The sequence below is a fragment of the Artemia sp. Qi Xiang Cuo genome, chromosome 14 (genome assembly GCF_049724085.1).
Source record: "Artemia sp. Qi Xiang Cuo chromosome 14, ASM4972408v1, whole genome shotgun sequence".
NCBI lineage: Eukaryota > Metazoa > Arthropoda > Branchiopoda > Anostraca > Artemiidae > Artemia > Artemia sp. Qi Xiang Cuo.
The window spans coordinates 24,665,003-24,684,204 of record NC_142807.1 but is presented as its reverse complement, the minus strand read 5'-3'; the positions used below and the strand labels follow the sequence as shown (position 1 = coordinate 24,684,204).

At 37.0% G+C, this 19,202-nt stretch overlaps 1 protein-coding gene and 1 pseudogene across 1 annotated transcript in view; both read right to left on the bottom strand.

The window, feature by feature from the left end:
* The window catches only part of LOC148944293 (phospholipid-transporting ATPase ABCA3-like), a 233,259-nt gene that overhangs the window by 120,642 nt on the left and 93,415 nt on the right, over positions 1–19,202 (bottom strand). Inside the window, exons 15-18 of the mRNA XM_089100087.1 lie at positions 12,712–12,850; positions 7,294–7,543; positions 5,122–5,180; positions 2,345–2,478 (exon numbers count right to left, since the gene is read on the bottom strand). Of these exons, the coding sequence (XP_088956213.1) occupies positions 2,345–2,478; positions 5,122–5,180; positions 7,294–7,543; positions 12,712–12,850 (582 nt within the window). The remainder of the gene's footprint in view (positions 1–2,344; positions 2,479–5,121; positions 5,181–7,293; positions 7,544–12,711; positions 12,851–19,202) is intronic.
* On the bottom strand, positions 15,430–19,176 carry LOC148944294 (uncharacterized; annotated as a pseudogene).

Below are 19,202 nucleotides of genomic sequence, written 5' to 3'. Positions count from 1 at the left end.
CTATGCCCATATATCGACTCCCGTCAGTATTCTATATCCATATATGGACTCCCGTCACGAGTCATTAGGGTCTATTTCTCGGAAATCCACTTCCCCCTCGAGTTGATCAATAATCCTCGAATAAATTATGTCCCGTCAGCGTTAGACTAAATTTTAGATGGCAGCACGGTGTTCGCGTAGTATTCTATGCCCATATATGGACCCCCGTCGGTATTCTATGCCCATATATGGACTCCCGTCACAAGCTCATGAGGCCTTTCTACTAAGGTAATCAGAACTAATTTCACTGATATCCCTTGCTTCGGTTTACATTTGGGCTCATGGTGGTCATTTATGTTTTATTATAAGAACTATATTAAAAGCATGAATAGAAAGTTTAGTTTAGCCAATTGACATTCTAAGTATATGAAAGGAGAAGAATGATTGGGGGGGACACCATTGATGGAAATGTATTACATTTGCAGATATTCTGGCATCGTAAAACAGACCCCCCCCCCCCCTTGGCAGTTTAAGCTCCATTAAACTTCCCGAAATTAATGTTATAATGAAAATGAGAAAAACCGCTCAAACACAAAATTTGTTTTTCATGGAGTGTAAATGGCACTCTAGTCGTCTGGAATATTTAAGGGGCGATGACACTACTATTATTTCTGCAAATTTGCTAAGTTTCAGAAGAATAACTTTAATAATCAAGTGCTAAATGGCTAGCCTACAATTCATTGATCCTCAATAAAGGGAATGGAAAATAAGCAGATGGTGTTAAATTAGACTGTAATGAAATGAAAAAAAAAATGAAGATTTTTAGAGATTTGTATTTGATACGAGGTAGCCAAGTAACTAACAACGAAGAGCACACTGCCTTTCCATCAGGTAAAATAAAAGAAGTTAAATAAGAATTTTCTGAAGACACTTCATTTTAGGATATTGAGATAAAAAAAAAAATTGTTACACTATTTTTTTGTTAGAGAACTCATTCTTTAAGTAGGATATAATAAGTAAAACGTAATTTAAAGAGTGGATTGTGAGGGAGAGGCTGGGGTCAGCCTTTTCCTTTCTCAGGGAATCTTTCTCGGTCTCCTTTCATAGGCCGTCCTGGCTAAGTGGACGTGAGCTGGGTTGAGAATTCAAGGGGCACGGGTTCAATCACTGGCATGGCCAGTTATTTGGGTTTGGGACGCGGGTCAGTGGCGTGACTCTGTAAGCTTAGTCAGAGTCGACCCAGCTCTAAATGGGTACCTGGAGAAATATGGGGAAGGTAAGCAGGAAGGGTGTGCGGAAGCAAGGATGGCTGGCCCCCAGCCCCCCATTCCACTTCCTGGCTGAAGGGCCACGAAACGGAGATGAGCACCGCCGGTTTGGAACTTAAGGGTCTAGTCCTGTCATACTTACAGACTTCTTTACTTTTTTTTTTCTCGGTCTCAGGGAAACTTTATAAGATTGTTTCATTCTTTTTCTACCTTCTGGAGGTACCATGGGCGCCCATATGGGGGGGAAAGTGGGGGCTCCTGCCCCCCCCTGGCTGAATGATGTTGCCTTATTTTTATATTTTTTTCTGAGATTTCTATTATATAGTATTAAAAGTGCCAATTAGACAAAGTTTGCCCCTCCCTGGAATTCAGCTTATGGACGCCCATGGGAGGTACCATTCTAAATTAAACCCAAAACTCTGCTTTGTGGGAGGAAACTGTTACTTGATTTTGTGAATTAACCTGAGCTAAATTATCTTTTATTTCTATACAAATTTGTGGAGCAAATTAGATCACAAAGTCACTTCGATTTTGCAAATAAGCCATCAGTTCTCGATGAGAATAAATTATCATTAACTCTTCATTAACTTCTTATATTTTTCTGTTTTATATTATGCGGGCAATTTTTTGCAGATTTAATGTTGAATAAGTTTGAATTGGAAATAACCCATAAATTCTCAATGAGAATAAACTATCGGTAACTCCTCATTAACTTCTTATATTTTTCTGTTTTTTATTTTGCGGGCAATTTTTCACGGATTTAACATTGAATATATTTGAATTAGAAATAAGCCATAAATTCTCATAAATGAAAATAAACTATCATTAACTCCTCACTAACTTCTTGTATTTGATACGAGGTAGCAAAGCCATAAGTTTCAAAGAAAATCAAAAGTGGGCGCTGGCACTTCGTCACCCAGCAAATAATTTTTTTGCCTTTTGAAAAGCAATTTGTTGTTGTTATTGCCGTTTTATCGCTTTAAAGATAACCATTGACGCTACGAAGGTTCAGATACTTAAAAAGAAAAGAAGAATAGATAAAAGTCGAGACTCGTCTTTAAGGTCTAATAAAATAGTTAGAGTAAACATAAATTTACCTGAGTTACAATAAGGGACCAGTTTCTTAGTGTAAATAAAGATTTTTTCACAAGCATAGCCCATAATTGCTGGATCAACAGATTGACTCCCGTATTTTTGGTAGTTGAAGGATCAAACATTAGTTCGTGAGGCTCTAAAAAAAAGTCATTTAAGTCAGAATGAACAAAATCAAAAGTTTTTCGTCAATAGAATTAATAACACCGACAATTGAAAAACTTTGCATTGGCCGACAAAAGATTGTATATGTATACCAATACTTATTATAAGATGATACATAAATATTTCATTGCGAGGCAATATAAGCTGAAATGTTAATTTTCAGTTTAGTACTTTTGGAGTTAGATTTCCTAAGGTAGCTGGTCATTTAAAAGGGCCACTCCTTGTGTTTTCTTTTATATCACTTTACTACTTTTTAAATTTCATTCCATTAGAAGGTGCAACATTTTTTCTTGGAGGGAAAGGGAGGTATACTCTTCAAAACAGAAGAAGCAGGCAAAATATAGGAAAGCTAGATAAATCAACGCAAAAAAGAGGAAATATCTAGTTTTTGGGAGGAGGAGAATGACCCCCTCGTACAAGCCTGATTCGAGTAGAACAACATAATTTTAGGCACATTCATTGTGCAGCACTCGCAAAATACAATCTCTCACAAACATTTTTCGGTACTCCTGTACTAAACGGACTCTTTTATATACTGCTAGTTTGGTTAATGCTAATGAAATAAAATAAAAAAGAATGAATATATAATAGTTTAGAAACAAATTTAGGCTATATATTTGCACGTTAGGGTGGGGTGGGGGGTAAAGCATAGCATGTATTAAATACGTAACATAATCTAACCTAGGTACCTTTTTCCACCCTTAACCCCCCCCCCCCCCAAAAAAAAAGTTTAAATATAGTTCCCAGAGTGAGAAACCCCTGAATACTTGTTTATACAACATCAGATAGCGTCAAATCTTTCCTTTGTCCAGTGGATGCCTCGGGTTTTCGCGACTGGTTTCCATTGCAGTATATAAGAGAGACCGTTTAGTACAGTAGCACCCATTTTCAGACACATTTACTAGCATGTCAATCGCCCATTCTTTGTAGTAAAATTTCTCAAAGTCAAGTTTAATTATGGCTTTGAAACAGAATACATGCAGGTACTGAAAATATATTAGCCAAAAGAAAATAAATCAAGCTATAAGTATTTTAAACTTTTTCTTAATAGGGGATGGTTCACTCTTTACTAGCTCGCAGCTGTCCGTGCTACCTTGATTATGTACACACTCACTGGAAAATTTCTCCTCCTCTGGATTACAATTTTCTTGCGGGGCATTTGCTCTGGCAGACATCTAGGGGTAGGAAAGTGTGCGTATTAGCTGATTTTGGCTGAAATCAGCACTACTAGTTTAAAGGTTTAGACTAGCCTTCCCTTCCTTATATCTTCCCATTAAAGTCGTCATTGTCACCATCAGAAAAATTTGAGGAAAATCTTGTAAGTTGAATTTTTAGTTCTTTTTAAAATTTGGTCTTCAATCAAATATTTTTATCCATCAACTTAGTGTTGATTCATATGACCTTATTATCAAGGATTGATGACTAATGATGATAGTGAAAGAAGGGAGGAGCAATAAGAATTAATCCATATTAATTCTTTTAATTTATTAAAGGAATTAAAATTTATCCTCTTAAATATGTTTAATTTTGTTATTTTAATTTATTTGATAAAATTTTATAATTTGATTTGAAAAATATCGCATCAATTCAAAAACCCAATTTGGCCACCAAGATCCCGCTCCCCACTTCATTTTCTATAAAAGTCAACAGAAGGTCATAGGAAGCTCAAGCATCTACGGAAGGAGGGTAAAATCCAACATGATCAAAAAAAAAAAAAACAATTTACTATAGTTTTTGATTAGCTCTCGACGAAACTGTCTGGAAAACTCAATCCTTGATTTTTTTTTTTACCGACGGCTATCCCCAGGTTGAGAAGCGATGTATCTGTGCACATGAAAAATTATCTTTTGAATCCTGTCTCCAATCTCAGCATAATAGTTTGAAATTAAATTATCTTAAAGCAGAAAACAACTGAAAAAAACTATAGATACTGGTAACGAATTTATTGCTCAGCCTTACGACTGTGTTTTATACGCTTAAAAGAAATATATATGCCTGTTAGTTCAGTCAGCCCAATAAAGACCACGAATTTATAGTAACTATTGGGCCTTAAAAAATTAGTAAAAAAACTATAACGAGTCAAAATAAGAGTCAAATCTATTTAAAGTTTCATTGAATAAAAACTAACCACCTTGAAAATATTGACAAGCTAAATGCAACAAATATAACAAATATTGGATCTAGTTGCCAAATAATGTGTTGAAAAAACAAACCAATGACACATTTAACAAGAGGTTTTGAAAGTGTGTGGTGCGACCTTTCGGTGGGCTGCCTAATATTTATAGGGAGGGGGGTGGGGTAAAGCAAATTTTATACATCATCATCGTATTGGCAGGACAAGAAAACGTTGTGAAATTTGCGTAATAATAATCGCGTCCTGTATAATGTGTACAATTCGACATATTTATACATCACATACAGACAGAAATAATCAACATGAATCATTGTCTATAAGAGGTTTACTGTTTTATCGATAAACCACTATCGACCGCCATCCTATTTTTTAACATTCGTTTAATGATTAAACCAATGTATTATCAAGATTAAACTGACATACACTCGTTGTCTTTCCTGTCAGCCTGTCTGGCGTCAGGCACTAATTTCAAAATCTACTTACCTCTACTTCTGACGCTGTATTTTTCAGGATCTACAGTTTCTTCACTTTGTTTCAGCGTCCTATAACAAACAGCAATCAGAATATATAACTTGAAGAGTAATTTGAAGAGTAAAAATTCCATTACTGCGTATACACCCTTGACAAAGCTAAAAGGCATATTAGAAGATTTGAAAAAGGATGTTTATAACTGATTATATAGGTTCTGCGTATATTTTTTTTTCAACTTTGAGAACTCAAAATTTGAAAAGCAATTAACTGGTCTTTGTCAAACTTAGCACAAAGCCCCCTCAGATCAGCTACAACCTAATGAAGTTAAAAACCCTATGCAGCAGAAAACTCTGGACAACTTTTTTGGTTCGAAAGCAAGGGGAGTGTACGGTGTAAGTGAAGATAGAAGTTAAGTACTGTTATAGATAGTGAGAAAGTGCGTGATTCATCGACAGAATCATCTGAAGCGTGTAGCCCCAAGACTAACACAAACACCGTTTACATAAGCATTTTCTGCGAAAATGATATCGGAATCAGTATAAATAAAGTTGAAATTGGATGATTATACGCAATATGAATTGCTTCAGTTGCGGCGGATTCTGCTGTCTAACTACAGGTTCCCCTATTCAGTTCACACAAAGCAAGGTAGGGACAAAAAGAGATTCTTCAATAGTACTTGCTTGCAAGAATTTTATAGGCTAGTATTTTCAAATAAGATGAGGACTCATTTTGTAGATTTGCTAGATGTTTTCCAGAGCTACTGATTGTTCTGGGTACCCGGCTTACTGACCGTATTTCAATTAGTAGGCGGTACGAAAAATGTGGTTCTATCCCGCTGTCTAGGGCTATAATAAGAGAAAGGTTGAGATCGCTTGGGCACGTTCTGTGGATAATGGATAACACTTAGCCGAAGACTGTCCTTTTTGGCCAGCCTTAAAGGGCTAAACGGAAAGCAGGTCGTCCACGGTTGGGGTGGGAAGATGTCATAAAGAATGACTTAAGGGAAATGGAAATTTCCTGGGAGGGTTTAAAGAGGGAAACTTTGAATACATTGGGATGGAGGAAGAGTGTGCGTAGCTGTGATGGACTCAGGCAGCTTGGTGCCGCGGTTTGTAGTAGTAGTTGTAAATAAAAGATGGCCTAAGGCAAAAGATGGTTTCTATTTATTCAATTAGCACGAATTAGACATCGAAGTCTGCAAGTAAAAATGTGTCTTTGAAAAAGTTACAATCGGAAGGATCAATTCAAAGAGTTTTTGTATTTTTCTTTTACGAAAAGCACAAAAACTACAAAAAAACTATTTATATGTTTTAATGTAGCTTTAACAAGAGTATAACCTATGTTCTTTCTTAAGAAAATACTGAACTTGCTTTTAAAGGAGTTCAATGAAGGGACATTTGGGATAGCCTCGTCTTAGAGGTCGTTAAAACAGTAATTGATACTGAAAGAGGTTTTTAATAAGCACCACTGCCAGAAGATTTGGGGATTTTTTTTTTTTTTAGCCGATAAATGACACATCCCTTTCTAAGTACCACGAAACTGCAAACTTTGAGTATTCTTTAGGAATTTACTTGAAAGAAAACACCCCCTCGTCACTGTTGGGAGTCTATGTATATACTACAACCATAAGACAAAACTTCATCCACTCTAGAGGCTGCACAGTTCGCAATTCTTAATTTGTGTTCTGTGAGAAACTATATTGTTTATCGTTTAGTTGATTCTAAAAATTCATACTCTTGAATAAAAAAAAGATGAAAAAACAGATCTTGGTTGTTGCTTAGAATAAGGATTTTTCGTCGAAGAGGTCTCATAGAATAACTACGCTTGTTCCTTTCTTGGTGTGAGTGATCATGTCCGGATCCGTCCTGAAATTGCCAAAATTTTAAATGGTACTTCGCCAGACTAAATATTATTTAGTAAATATATTGCCTTTTCAGACAGTCTTATGATTATTAAGATTTTGAATGTGATTCTTAGGCATAACAGTCATTAGTTTTTATTTTTTTTGCATATGTAATTTTTTTTGGCGCAAAAAAGTTTCAAGAAGAAAGTTCTTCAAGCAGCGTTCTTTTGTTTCTTAACAATTTTTCCGAAACAATTTTCAAAACAGTTTAGCAAGTTAACTGAATATATTATTTGCTTTTCGAGACCTAGAATTTAATTCACTTTACCCATAAAACTTACTTAAAAAATACTTCTTCCATAGAAGTTGCAGAGATACCATAGCTTAGTATCCTTAACTCATTTTTTTTCCCATCAAGCTCCATAAACATTCTTTCAAACATGGCTGAATATTCTCTTGGTAAGACGTACGACAATTCCGCACCAACATTTTGGTCCATATGAACGTTTGGAACATGCTTGGTGAGCAATTTGGTTATATCCTCTACTTTACATTCAACGTCCTTTACAATCGTTAAATGGTAGCCGTCCCCTAAGTAATAGATATGAATGAATGAATTTATTGTAAACCCGTCAAGTTTAGCCAAGAAACACAGACGGAGCAAAAATAAAAGAAAATAAGAAAATAAAAAACGAAAAGACACTTCAACAGAAACAATATTGAAAAAGAAAGAAAAACAAAACAATACCTTATACTGAACCTAATAAGGAGAGAAGAAACTTCACATTACAGATGAAAACTACTGGGTTAGTATGGGCCACCACTGATGAGTTTGACGATTATTATTGAATTTAGCAATATGTTCTTCTGCCGCTTTCAGTGGATCCCTGTTATTGTAAATCCTGATTATTTTTGTAATCCTGGTCCAAGGTGGGAGTCTGAGTAAATAATTTGCAAACCGGAAAAAAGGGCTGCGGATTTTGTTTTTATCTGTTCGAGTAAATATTTTCCAAAAAGGTCTACAGTATAGAATGTGAGGGGTTGCAATCGCATTATATAGTGTGGCAAGGTTGGATCTATTGAAACGAAGTTTGGCCTTGATAAATGTCGCATAAGCAGTGCAAATGCGGCGTTGTATATGTGAAAGTAGAAGCTGGCGTGTGTGCTTAATAGAAGTGCCAATCGGGAGTCCAAGGTAGGTTACGTGGTTAGACGGTTTGATTGGCGTGCTGTCAAGAGAGATTCTAAGATTTTGGGTGGCATCTATCCAATTAAACAATACAATCTCCGATTTTTCAGGGTTAAATTCAAGTCCAATCCTAGCATATCCCTCGGCCAGCACTCCAAAAATATCCAAAACCCGTTGCAACGTGCGACTCACATTCAGGGTGTCATCTGCGTAGCAGACCAACGACAAGTTTATAGCCTGCAAAATACATGATGCTTGGCATTGTGCTTGAGCATCCAGGATGTAATTGTTGAATAATGTGGGGGATGTTACAGCTCCTTTTCTGGCTCCTTTTATTATCGGGATCAGTCCTTCACGTGGTGCAGGGGGTGAAAATTTATCTGGAGGCAATTTCAGCCGAGCTTTAAGACCCGAATACATATCACGTAGTGCCGTGATAATAGCGCGGTTCACCCCTCTTTTTGCTGCAAAAATAATCATTGCAGCGTGTATTAAAGAACTGAAAGCCCTGCGTATGTCATGTCCAGCAAGTATTAGGCTGTCTCCACTTCTATCTGCATCAATAGTGACATTAGCCACAGCTGCAAGAGCATCCGTACATCCCACAGCAGGCTGGAAGCCAAAACTGATTAGTAGTCGGATAACATTTTTCGGTTCATTCATCAATAAAAATCAACCCGAACAGCTTGCAGAGAGTAGTGGAGACAGTAATAGGGCGAAAGGATGAGCACTGTATGGACAGCTTGCCTTTCTTCGGTATTGGTGTTAGATCCCCAACTCGGAAAGTAGACGGTACCACTCCCGGAGTAAAAATCATCTGCATTAGCAATTGTATACGATTTTGGAGCTGAGTTCTCCCATGCTTGAGATGCATTGCACTTATACGATCAATCCCGAAAGACGGTTTTCTCTTCAGATGTTTAATAAAACGTTCAACAGCCGAAAGAAGGACGACAAAATCATTAGGAGACAACCCATCAAGAAATGTGTCTAATTCCTGCTCAAACTTTTGCTCCAGACCCGCATCCGGAGGCGAGAACTCTAACTCGAAGTGGGCATACCACTCCGACGCCGGGACTATATATTATTAAACAAAATATCTACCAAAATAATAGCACAGGCACAGGTTTCATTCGCTTTTCGAAAATGTGACAAGTTAAAAATTTTCTTTCGAAACTATCAACAATCTATGCCTGGGAGGTTTAGTAGCCTATTAAACTGGATTGGCCTAGAGAAAAAACTTTCAAGATATAGGCTTCCTATGTTTAATACTTTGTTTTACAGTTATGCAAGGTCAAGAAATAACTAAAAACAAAATTCTGATAATAAAGATACTATTTTTCCTGTATAAGCATAGACCAATAAACAAAAACAAATTCAGGCATATTCTGTTTATAGCATCTGTGAAAGCAATTTACATTTTTTAACCCCTTCATCAACGTCAAAAATATTCAGCTAAGGCACTAACTGTAATTTTGGCAATGATGCCCTGAATGACACTGAATCTAAGTTGACTACAAAATTAGGGTATTGAAAGGGTCAAAACAAAGTTTGCTGTACTTATCGTAAAATCAACTAATAAATACATAAGTGATATAACGCAAAATTTCATGTTTGAGCTACATCATGATAAAAAAAAAAAAAAATTAAAAAGCTGATCATTGATCTTGAACATTTTCCATGCAAAATGAACTATCATCAAGATTCTCTCTATGCACCGCTGACTCATCTGAGCACTAGCGAAATTGGCACTTCCATCTTGGCCTGTTTAAAATTAGGTAATATAAAAAACAGTTTTTTCGACAGAGATTAAGCAGCAATATTAAAACTTAAAACGATCATATTATTCCCTATATAAAGGGGAGCTGCCCCCTCATCAATCCCTCGCTCTTCACGCTAATTTTTTTAGTACTTAAAAAAGCTCCTTATTCTAATTAAACAGCCCTTGTGTTTCAGGAGCTGTTCTTAATGAATTGGGACAAAAAGTCAAACTTTAGTGTGAAGAGAAAGCTGTTAAGGAGGGTACACCGTCCTTATCCACGGGATAGTTTCTGATTGTTTTAAGTTTTAATGTAGCTCCTAACTTTCAGTTGAAAACACGTGTTCTTTATTTAATTTCTCATCTTTTTTCAATTGTTTTCCAGAAATTCCACTTCCCCTCTCCATACCCTCACCCCCACCGACAATTCCTCCACGATAAGCTATTCGTACATAAAATCCCTTACCACCTGATAATTCCCCCGTGTATTTTCTGCGGACAATTCCGCCAGGAAAATTCGCTGTATCCTACGTTCATTAGAAAAAAGTACTTGTTTTTTATTTAATTTTCTGATCGTTTTTCGAATCATGCCAGAAATTCCCCCTTCGGTGGAAAACTTTTCTCCAAAATCCCCCCTCCCCTAATAGAAATCTTTTACGGCGGAACATCTTCCCTTGGACAATTCCTCCCGCGGACCCCCCCCCCCCCACAGAAAATTCCCCCCAGACAATTCAAACCCCGCGGAAACCCCTCTTCCCCCACGGATAAGTCCCCCAAACAATTCGAAACCCGTTGAAAATTTATCCCAGAAATTTCCCAGCAGCATCTCCACCCGTAAAATTGACTCGCCAAAGAGAAAATAAGACAAATAAAAAGAATACCGTATAGGAATTCTGAGAAATGTTCCCTACGTAAAGTTTCCCTTGGAAACTTTACTCTAAAAAACTTCTCTCCCCAAGGAAAATTCTCACTGTAGAGTCCCTTACCCCACGGAAAATCCCCTCCCCCTCCTCGTGAATAATGTCTCTATATGTTCCACTAATAAATGCTATAGACAAAATGTACAAAATAGCAAATTTCATAGCTTACAACCCCCTTCCTGGGGCTGTGGGGTATTATTTCATAACCATAGGCATATTCATTATGCCTTTCAATTACGTTGAACAAAATTGTTATCTTAAAATATTGATCGGATGACTTAGGGGAAAAATGGGCGTGATAGGGGGGCTAGTTGCCCTCCAAATTTTAGGTAACTAAAAAAAAGCACTAGAACTTTCTATTTACATTCGAATTAGCCCTCTCTCGATCTTCTAGGACCGTTGTTTCGATAGGATAACCCCTGGAAATTAAAAAAAAAACAAAAAAAAACACGCCATTCGAGATTTTTAAAAGTCCATAAAAGTCCATACTTTTGCAGATTGGAGCCTGAAACCTTTTTAGTAGTGTTGTTTGATGTGCTGAATCTGATGCTGTGGTTTTCATCATTATTCCTTGATTTTTAAGGGGGTGTTTTTCATCTTTATGAAAATCTTGCACATTTTCTGTGGCTCGTATGTTTGGATGGGTAACACTAAACTTAATCAATTTTATGTACTTGAAATCAGTATAAAAATGCCACTCTTTTGATGTAGCCTATCTATTGTTATCCAAATTTCCTTTTTTAGAGTTTTGATTACTATTATACCACTCGCAAAGGCCGCCCTCAAAATTGGCCGATTGACCTTCATTCCCCTTAGTTCAAAGATCATCTCTTCATAGTATTTTTACAGATGAAGTTCTTTTTGGACTGTCTGGACAAAATATTTTTGATAATAATTTTATTTTATTTTATTAATTTAATTTTATTTTTTTTAATTAATTTTATTTTAAACCGTCAGTTTCTAAAATCTAAGTTATATGAAATGTGGTGTAATGATTTCCAAAATTCAATGAGCTATCGGCGAATCCGTTTCTTTTAGAGTTCAAATGATTTAATTGCAACTTCTTCTTTTGAGCCAAAATATCAGGTGACACAATTTATTACCGGCCATTGTCGTCTTAATAGTTTCCCGCAGAGGATGGGTAAAGATCCTTCTAGCTTGTGTCATTGTGGCCAAAATCCTGAAAATTGCATCCATCTTTTATTTGAGTGTCCTTTATATTATACCCAGAGAGTCTTTTTCTTTGTGTTTATCTGAACTAAGTCTTAGCTATTCGTTTAGTCTGAATTCAGCAGTAGATAGTAAGTACGTTAGAAACCTCGTTATTTTTTTTTTTTTTAAGAACAAGGAGATTAGATATTTTGTAGTTGGTGATAGTTGGTTTTTTATAATTTTTATTCATCTGAGATTTTAAGATTAGATTAGTTTTTTTTCCTTTTTCTTCGTTTGAGACTTTAAGATTATATAGTGTTTTCTTGTGTTTTTTGTTTTGTAGTCTTAGTTTAGTATTTAGAGTGAAATGCCTTGTTTGGTTTACTCACGAATAAATTCTTATTTACTACTATTATACCGAGTCGCTCCTTACTTACAGTTCGTTACCAAGAACTGATGATTTATTTTTAGTCACCTCTTACAAAAGAGAAAAAAGATACTAATTGCCAACTTATTAAAGGTACTATAACTATAAGAATACTTGGGACAATACCTGATTGAATTAGACTTATTCATAACAATGTTGTCAAAAAGGGAAAGGTTTCTATGTCAAAGGGGCTTATGCATAGTCTTAGTATGGGAAAATTCCCTGTCCCGGTCTATTACCTAAAAATTAGAAGTGTCATACTTATTTTATTATAAGAAATTGGCAAATTACGAAAGGACCAAATTTTCTTACCGTAAACCTTTTTCAAAAACAAAGAAGAACCGATGCATTGTATTTTTCCAGATGACATAATTGCTATTCTGTCTCCCAAAAAATCAGCTTCGTCCATAAAATGGGTTGTTAGAAGTATTGTGCGGCCTGTCTTCTCGTTCTGAAAATAGAATTACTGATTATAAAACTGAAAAACAAGAAAACAATTACCGACTCTTCGTTATTCGATCTACAGCAGGTTCATTTTTGACCTTTTAAAAACTATACTACTATTTCAACCTCAAAAGGTAATCCGATTCTACCATTTCTCACTTCTATTCCTAGGTATATGAAAGTCGTATCTGTTTAGGGAGACAAAAATGTATTCTAGCACATTTTCTTGGACGACAGCTCACTCTTTATTTGGTATTTTACGGATATAATGGAAACCCAGTGGACTAATGGAAATGCGATAAAACTATTTCTTCAACGCACCACAAGAAAAACTGACTTTCAATTAGTTGATTATTTGGCGTTTATCCCTACCCACTAAAAATATATCTGTTTTGCTTCCCAAGATGCAAGGGTTCTGTTTTGTTTCTTAATTGTATGATATTCTTCATCTCTTGCTAGAAAAAAATGGTTAAATTTTCGAAATTCTGAAAACAAAACTATCTTTGTTTCATTCTGAAGGTGTCAGAGCCTGTCCTGTAAAGACGCATAGTAAATAACTTAAAAGGAATTAAGAAACAAATTGCAACTTTTTATTTTATGTCAAACATTGCAAGACGTTTTCGAAGTGATTTTAAAAAACGACAGAGCTGTTTTAGAAGTATTTATGGAAAGACTTTTGTTGTACCGAGTCAGAATGCAATCCTTTTGCGCTAAATCAGCAAGCAAAAGTTATGCAAAATTTAGTAGTTTGGATTTGGTTTATTTTTGCAGCATTTTACAACAATGCTGTGAAGTAATTAATTAAGTAATTTTATTGCCCGAAAATTCACATGGAATTAAAACGTAGTATAACAAAGGAAGAAGAAACGAAAAGTGACACTACGGAACATCACCAAACCTATTTACACATTATGCACCTTAGCAAAACTACTGGCACAGGATGGCTATCCACGGGGTCGCTCTTCCCTTAGCATTTTTCAGAAAATCCTCGGCGACACGGTTAACAGAGACTGTTGGATCGGATACACCATAATTACGCATGATATAGGAGTTACTCGTCCATGGTGGAAGTCTCAGAAGGAACTCGAATCGAAAAAAAAACAGAACTCTTACTTTTACACACTGAGCCGATGACAGGTGTTTCCAAAAAGGTGCTATATACAGTACATGTGGAAGGACAGTGGCATTATACAGCGACGCAAGATATTTACGGCAGAACCGATGTCTGTTACCAATAATTGACCCGTATGCAATCCGGATTTTCACTTCTACGTGGCGTACAAGCAGCGTCCCGGTGGGGTGGAGGCTTCGACCGATTAGTGAACCAATGTAGGTAATGCTCTCAGATGGTTTCACAACTCATCGCCCAAAGGGATTTCTTCTTCACGTGCTCCGCATTGAAAAACAAGACGGCAGATTTTGAAACATTAAAAGACAAATCTATGTTATTGTATTCCCTATTCAACATATCAAAATTCTTCGATAGTCGACCAGCGGACCTGTTCAAATTAAGCAAGTCGTCAGAATAAGTCATCAACGAAACTTCAATCCCTTTTAAAACACAAGACGTAGCTACTTGGGCTTGCGTCGGCAGAACACTATTGTTGTACAAACTTGGAGACACAACTGAGCCTTACCTTACTCCTTTACAGACCGGTACAACAGCGGATTTGATCGGATTTGAGGGTATTTCGATTTGCGCTTTAAGGTTATTATACATCTAATGTAACACTCTGACAATATTCAAATTTAGCCCTTGTTTATACGCTTCTAGAAGGATCTCCACGTGCACCGACGAGTCAAGAGCCCGGCTCACATCAAAAGAGCCAATAACAAGTGGATCACCCGTTACCTCAGATTCAGACAAAATAGCAGCAAGGGGGAACAGAGAGCATCAGCACAGCCGAGCCCTACCGTAAAACCAATGGTGGTTTGGCATTTGGCAACAGTTTCTAACATCTGACAATATAAGCAATTCTAGAAGCTTGCATAAAACTGGCGACACAGTAATTGGGCAATACGAGGAGAATATGTTAGCTGGCTTCCCTTTTTTCAGGATGGGCGTAAGTTGCACTGTACAGAAAACATTGGGTACAAAACCGACTATGAAGATGATCTGGTACAACAATGTTGACATTTCATACAAAAGACGAGTACTATTCACAAGGTGAAGTGCACACGAACCTTCAACTCCGGGCGAATTTTTCTTTTTCAGCCTAAAGGCATTTGCAGTTACATCCGAAACAGATACGGTAAAGTCCGAAAAACTCGAGTTTGATACCACAGATTCAAGTTGTTCGATATATGGTCTAGCTAAACTGTGATTCGGGGCACTAAATTCGCACGTAAAGTAAGCTCACCGGTCATATGGATCAGTAGGCATGGATTCAGGCGTGTTTGGGCGATCTTTCATGCGGTTTTTCCATAAACGACTTGGATCACAAATTATACTCTTGTATAGTCATTTTTATGTTCGGGCGATGCTGTTTGAGGGCTTTCTCAAATTTACGTTTTGTGTGTACACAGAGATAATTCAACACATCGGATTTAGTACGAACACTTTTCCTCCACACTGAGAACCAGAACTTAGCATCCTGACAGGCTTTCACTAGCTCTTGATTCTTTGAGAACACCGGGATATCAGTATCTTTACGAATTTTCCTAACGGGAATAGCAGCCTTTTCTGCAGTTTTATTTTATTTTCCTGCATATTCCTTTGCACGTTGGCTTGTAGTAGGCTAAATGGCACGCTGATCTTCTGAAGCGTCGTGTTAAGCTCTGTCCGATAAAGTAGGAATTCGGCCTTTGACTAATCTTTTATTTCATGCCACTGTGAAGTACTTTTGGCCTTTGGGATACACACATTAATACAAGCTTTAATTGGGATATGGTCGGCGGAGTGACTTCCCATTAGCACGCTCACTGTACCACTCACGTTTGGTGTGCATGCGACATGGTCTATATTTGAGATTGAACCACTAGTATGTACAAACGTGATATTTTTGTCTTTTGGGAGCACATGATATCGACTTTCAAGTGCACTTAAGATCAGCTGGGACAGAGGAGACGAGTCGTCGCCTAGATTACAGTTGTAGTCTCCTATTATAACGCATTCCAGTTTGGACAACATAGTAGTCTTGTGGCACTTTGCAAGAGCTTGCACTGCTTTCGAGAATCGGTTATCCGATTCTTCGTCGCTGTAGCTTGTAGAAAGATAGACATTGACAATCACAAGGTTCCCAACCCTTATAGTCATAAAGTTTTAGCTGCATGAAGACTTTCGGTATCAACGGCAGAACTACATACAATCTTTAGTCCACCAGAGGGCCTCCTGCGTTGACGAGACTTGCCGGGTACAAAACAAAATGTATGATTGTCTGAAAACTTGAGTAGGCTGATGCTATCATTTGTCAGCAAATGTTCTTGGATGCACAGAATATCGCTACACTGACAAGGTTCTTGAATTACAGGGATTTTGTGATACACATCTTGATTTAAATTCCAAGACACAATCCTATATTCTGTTCATTCATCGGAGCGTTTTTGTTTTCCGATTTGCATTTTCATCTCAAGGCATGGGAATGACTGACATGTATGTTTTGTAGACTTACATGCTGCACATCCAATTAGTTTCGTGGATGGGGTACTAGCATTCGACGTATGCGCTTGGACACTGCAACGTGGACAAATCTTGGGAGCGGAGCAGGTCGCTGAAACGTGACCTAATTTCTGGCAATTATAGCATCGTTTTGTGAATTGGACAAATTCTTCAATCGGAAAACGTTCAAAATCTAGTTTTGGCGGGCTTTTCATAGCCAGATCTAGCTGATAACGGGAGGAAAAGCACAACTTATAGGTTTGACTAGCACCACACTGCTCTGTCCTTTCGCAACCTGAAACGCAGGGTTTCACTATATCGGCATCATATGGAGTTGGAATGTTTTTGATCACGCCTATAAAAACCGGGGATTTTACCTCAGCTTCTACACTTTGTGATTTCTGGTTGATAGATTAAGCAATGCTGTCTACCAAACGAGACATATTTTACGACTCAGCAGAGGGTAAGTTATTTGTTTTAGAAACGTCAATCGATCATCAATCAATCGATGTATTCATCCTCAAACACTATCATAAATGTTAAATGGTTATTTGGCCAATCAAACTCAGGGGCGGATCCAGGAATTTTTTAAGGGGGGGGGGTGCAAAATAGGCTGATCCGAAAAAATTTGTTAGGGGGGGGGAGCAAAATAGGTTGATCCGATAAACTTGCGTTAGGAGCAAGTTTAATTAACACAAACTTGAGTTAATTAGGTAAATTACACTACTTTAAACTACGTTGGGAGGGGGGGGGGGTACCCTCCCCCCTCTGGATCCGCCACTGATCAAACTGGCCTTGTTGTGGGTCAATAATAAAACATCGACAACAACCGAACGAATACACTAAATCACGCAATACATGCAAAAAAAAAGGAAAAAGGAGAATAAACACTAGAAAACAAGCAACAGAACACTTAACAGAAAACAAGTAATGATAATAATGATAATCACTAACAGAGAGAATAGAGAAAAAAGAAAAGGTCAATTTGGAATTACACCATGAAAAATAAAAAAAGGGAGGAGTTTAAAAGCTAGGAATACTCCTGAAACTTGTTTTTAAAAAAAAGGAGAGAGACAGGTATCAGTTGATTAACGCAGGGATAGCATTATATCAGGTGAAAGATAGGAATTCATGCGATTCGACATAGCTGAATGCCCAAGGACAAGGGATCGAATGTGAGTTACATTGATTTTAAATATTAAGAAGCAATCAAGAACCTGACACCTGTAGACTAGTGGCGTAATTTTGAAAAATCCTGGCGAGGAGAAGGGCAAATTTGGAGCCGATTTTCCCAAGTCAAGTAAAACTGACAATAAACAATATATAAATGAGCCATATATGACCATAAAGGCAAATGTTTACTAATGAAACCTGATCTGTTTCTGTGGCTGCTTGAATTATGTAGTCCTATATTAGTTTTGACAAAATTTTTGAAGACGCTAAATTTCAGTTGGGGTCTGGGGTCTGAGGGGGTGTTTGTCCCCCCCCCCCCCCTCCCCCAGCCCCATAGCAAATTACGTTTTTTTTTATAGACTGAAGTAAGGTATCGCTAATAGATGGATAGTATGAATAGGCTCGGATATGCGGTATGGTCGTTTAAAATATCTCACTGTATTTTTTTGGCTGTTTGTCATTATCCCATTATTTCCACATCACACATTGACTCTGTCAAGTAATTTCTGGGCTTTGAGGGGGTTGAGTACAGACCATTTCCAGTGGCGAAGAAATTTCCATAGTGTATTTTCAAAGAGTAATATATAGGCTACTCTTTGTCTTAAATAAAGCACTTTTTATGGAATTCTTTCTTTCAAATGTATGCCACCACACAAATGATTTGCACTTTGGACTATTTTTAGACACCTCGTTTTTACTGAGCTTCTTCTGCACGTAGCTAAAGTCTGTATAGAGGCTATACTCTTTGAGGAGTATTTCTAATCTGTACTAGATAAAAACTTTTAATACTCAGCCCTACGGCACCGAAATAGTAAATTAGAATAACGTTTTTGACGCATTGATTAAATAGCTCAATTCAATTCTTTAGCTCAAAATTCTAGCAAATAAAATTAGAATCAAATTCTATATATAATACTTCCTGGGATTCACATGATACTCTTTTCTAATGAAAGTTTTTGTGCTCTTTCCAGGGGAATTGCCCGCAGGAAATTTTTCAAGGGGGAATTTTCAGTGAGGAGGGAATTATCCTGAGAGAACTTTACAGGGGGAGGGGGATTATTATATGCAAGAGGAAATTTCCATGAATAAATTTTTCCGTAGGAGGAATTTTTCATGGGTGGTGAATGTCCAAATGACAGGGAAGCGGATTTCCTGGCATTATTCAAAATACGATCAGAAATTAAATAAAAAAGAAGTTTTTTAAATTGAAAGTGATTAAAAACGTTAAAACTTAAAATGAATAGAAATTATTACGTACATTTGGGGTCCCCCCTCAATCCCCCCCCCCCCTCTATACGCCAAACTTTGACTTCTTGTCCGAATTATTAAATGACGACTTCTCAAACACCAATAACCGTTTAATTATTATAAGAAGAAGTTTTTTCGAAGTACTAAAAAATTTAGCTTAATAGGTAAGGGATTGAGGAGGGACAGTCCCTCCCGTATACAGAATAATTTCTGTTCGCTTTAATGTTGCTCCTTACTTTCAGTTAAAAAAAGTTGTTTTTTTTTGTTTAATTAATATACTGAATCCGACACTGAATCATGAATAATTGGTTCATTGCATTTGAAAGCCCAGAGTGGGAAA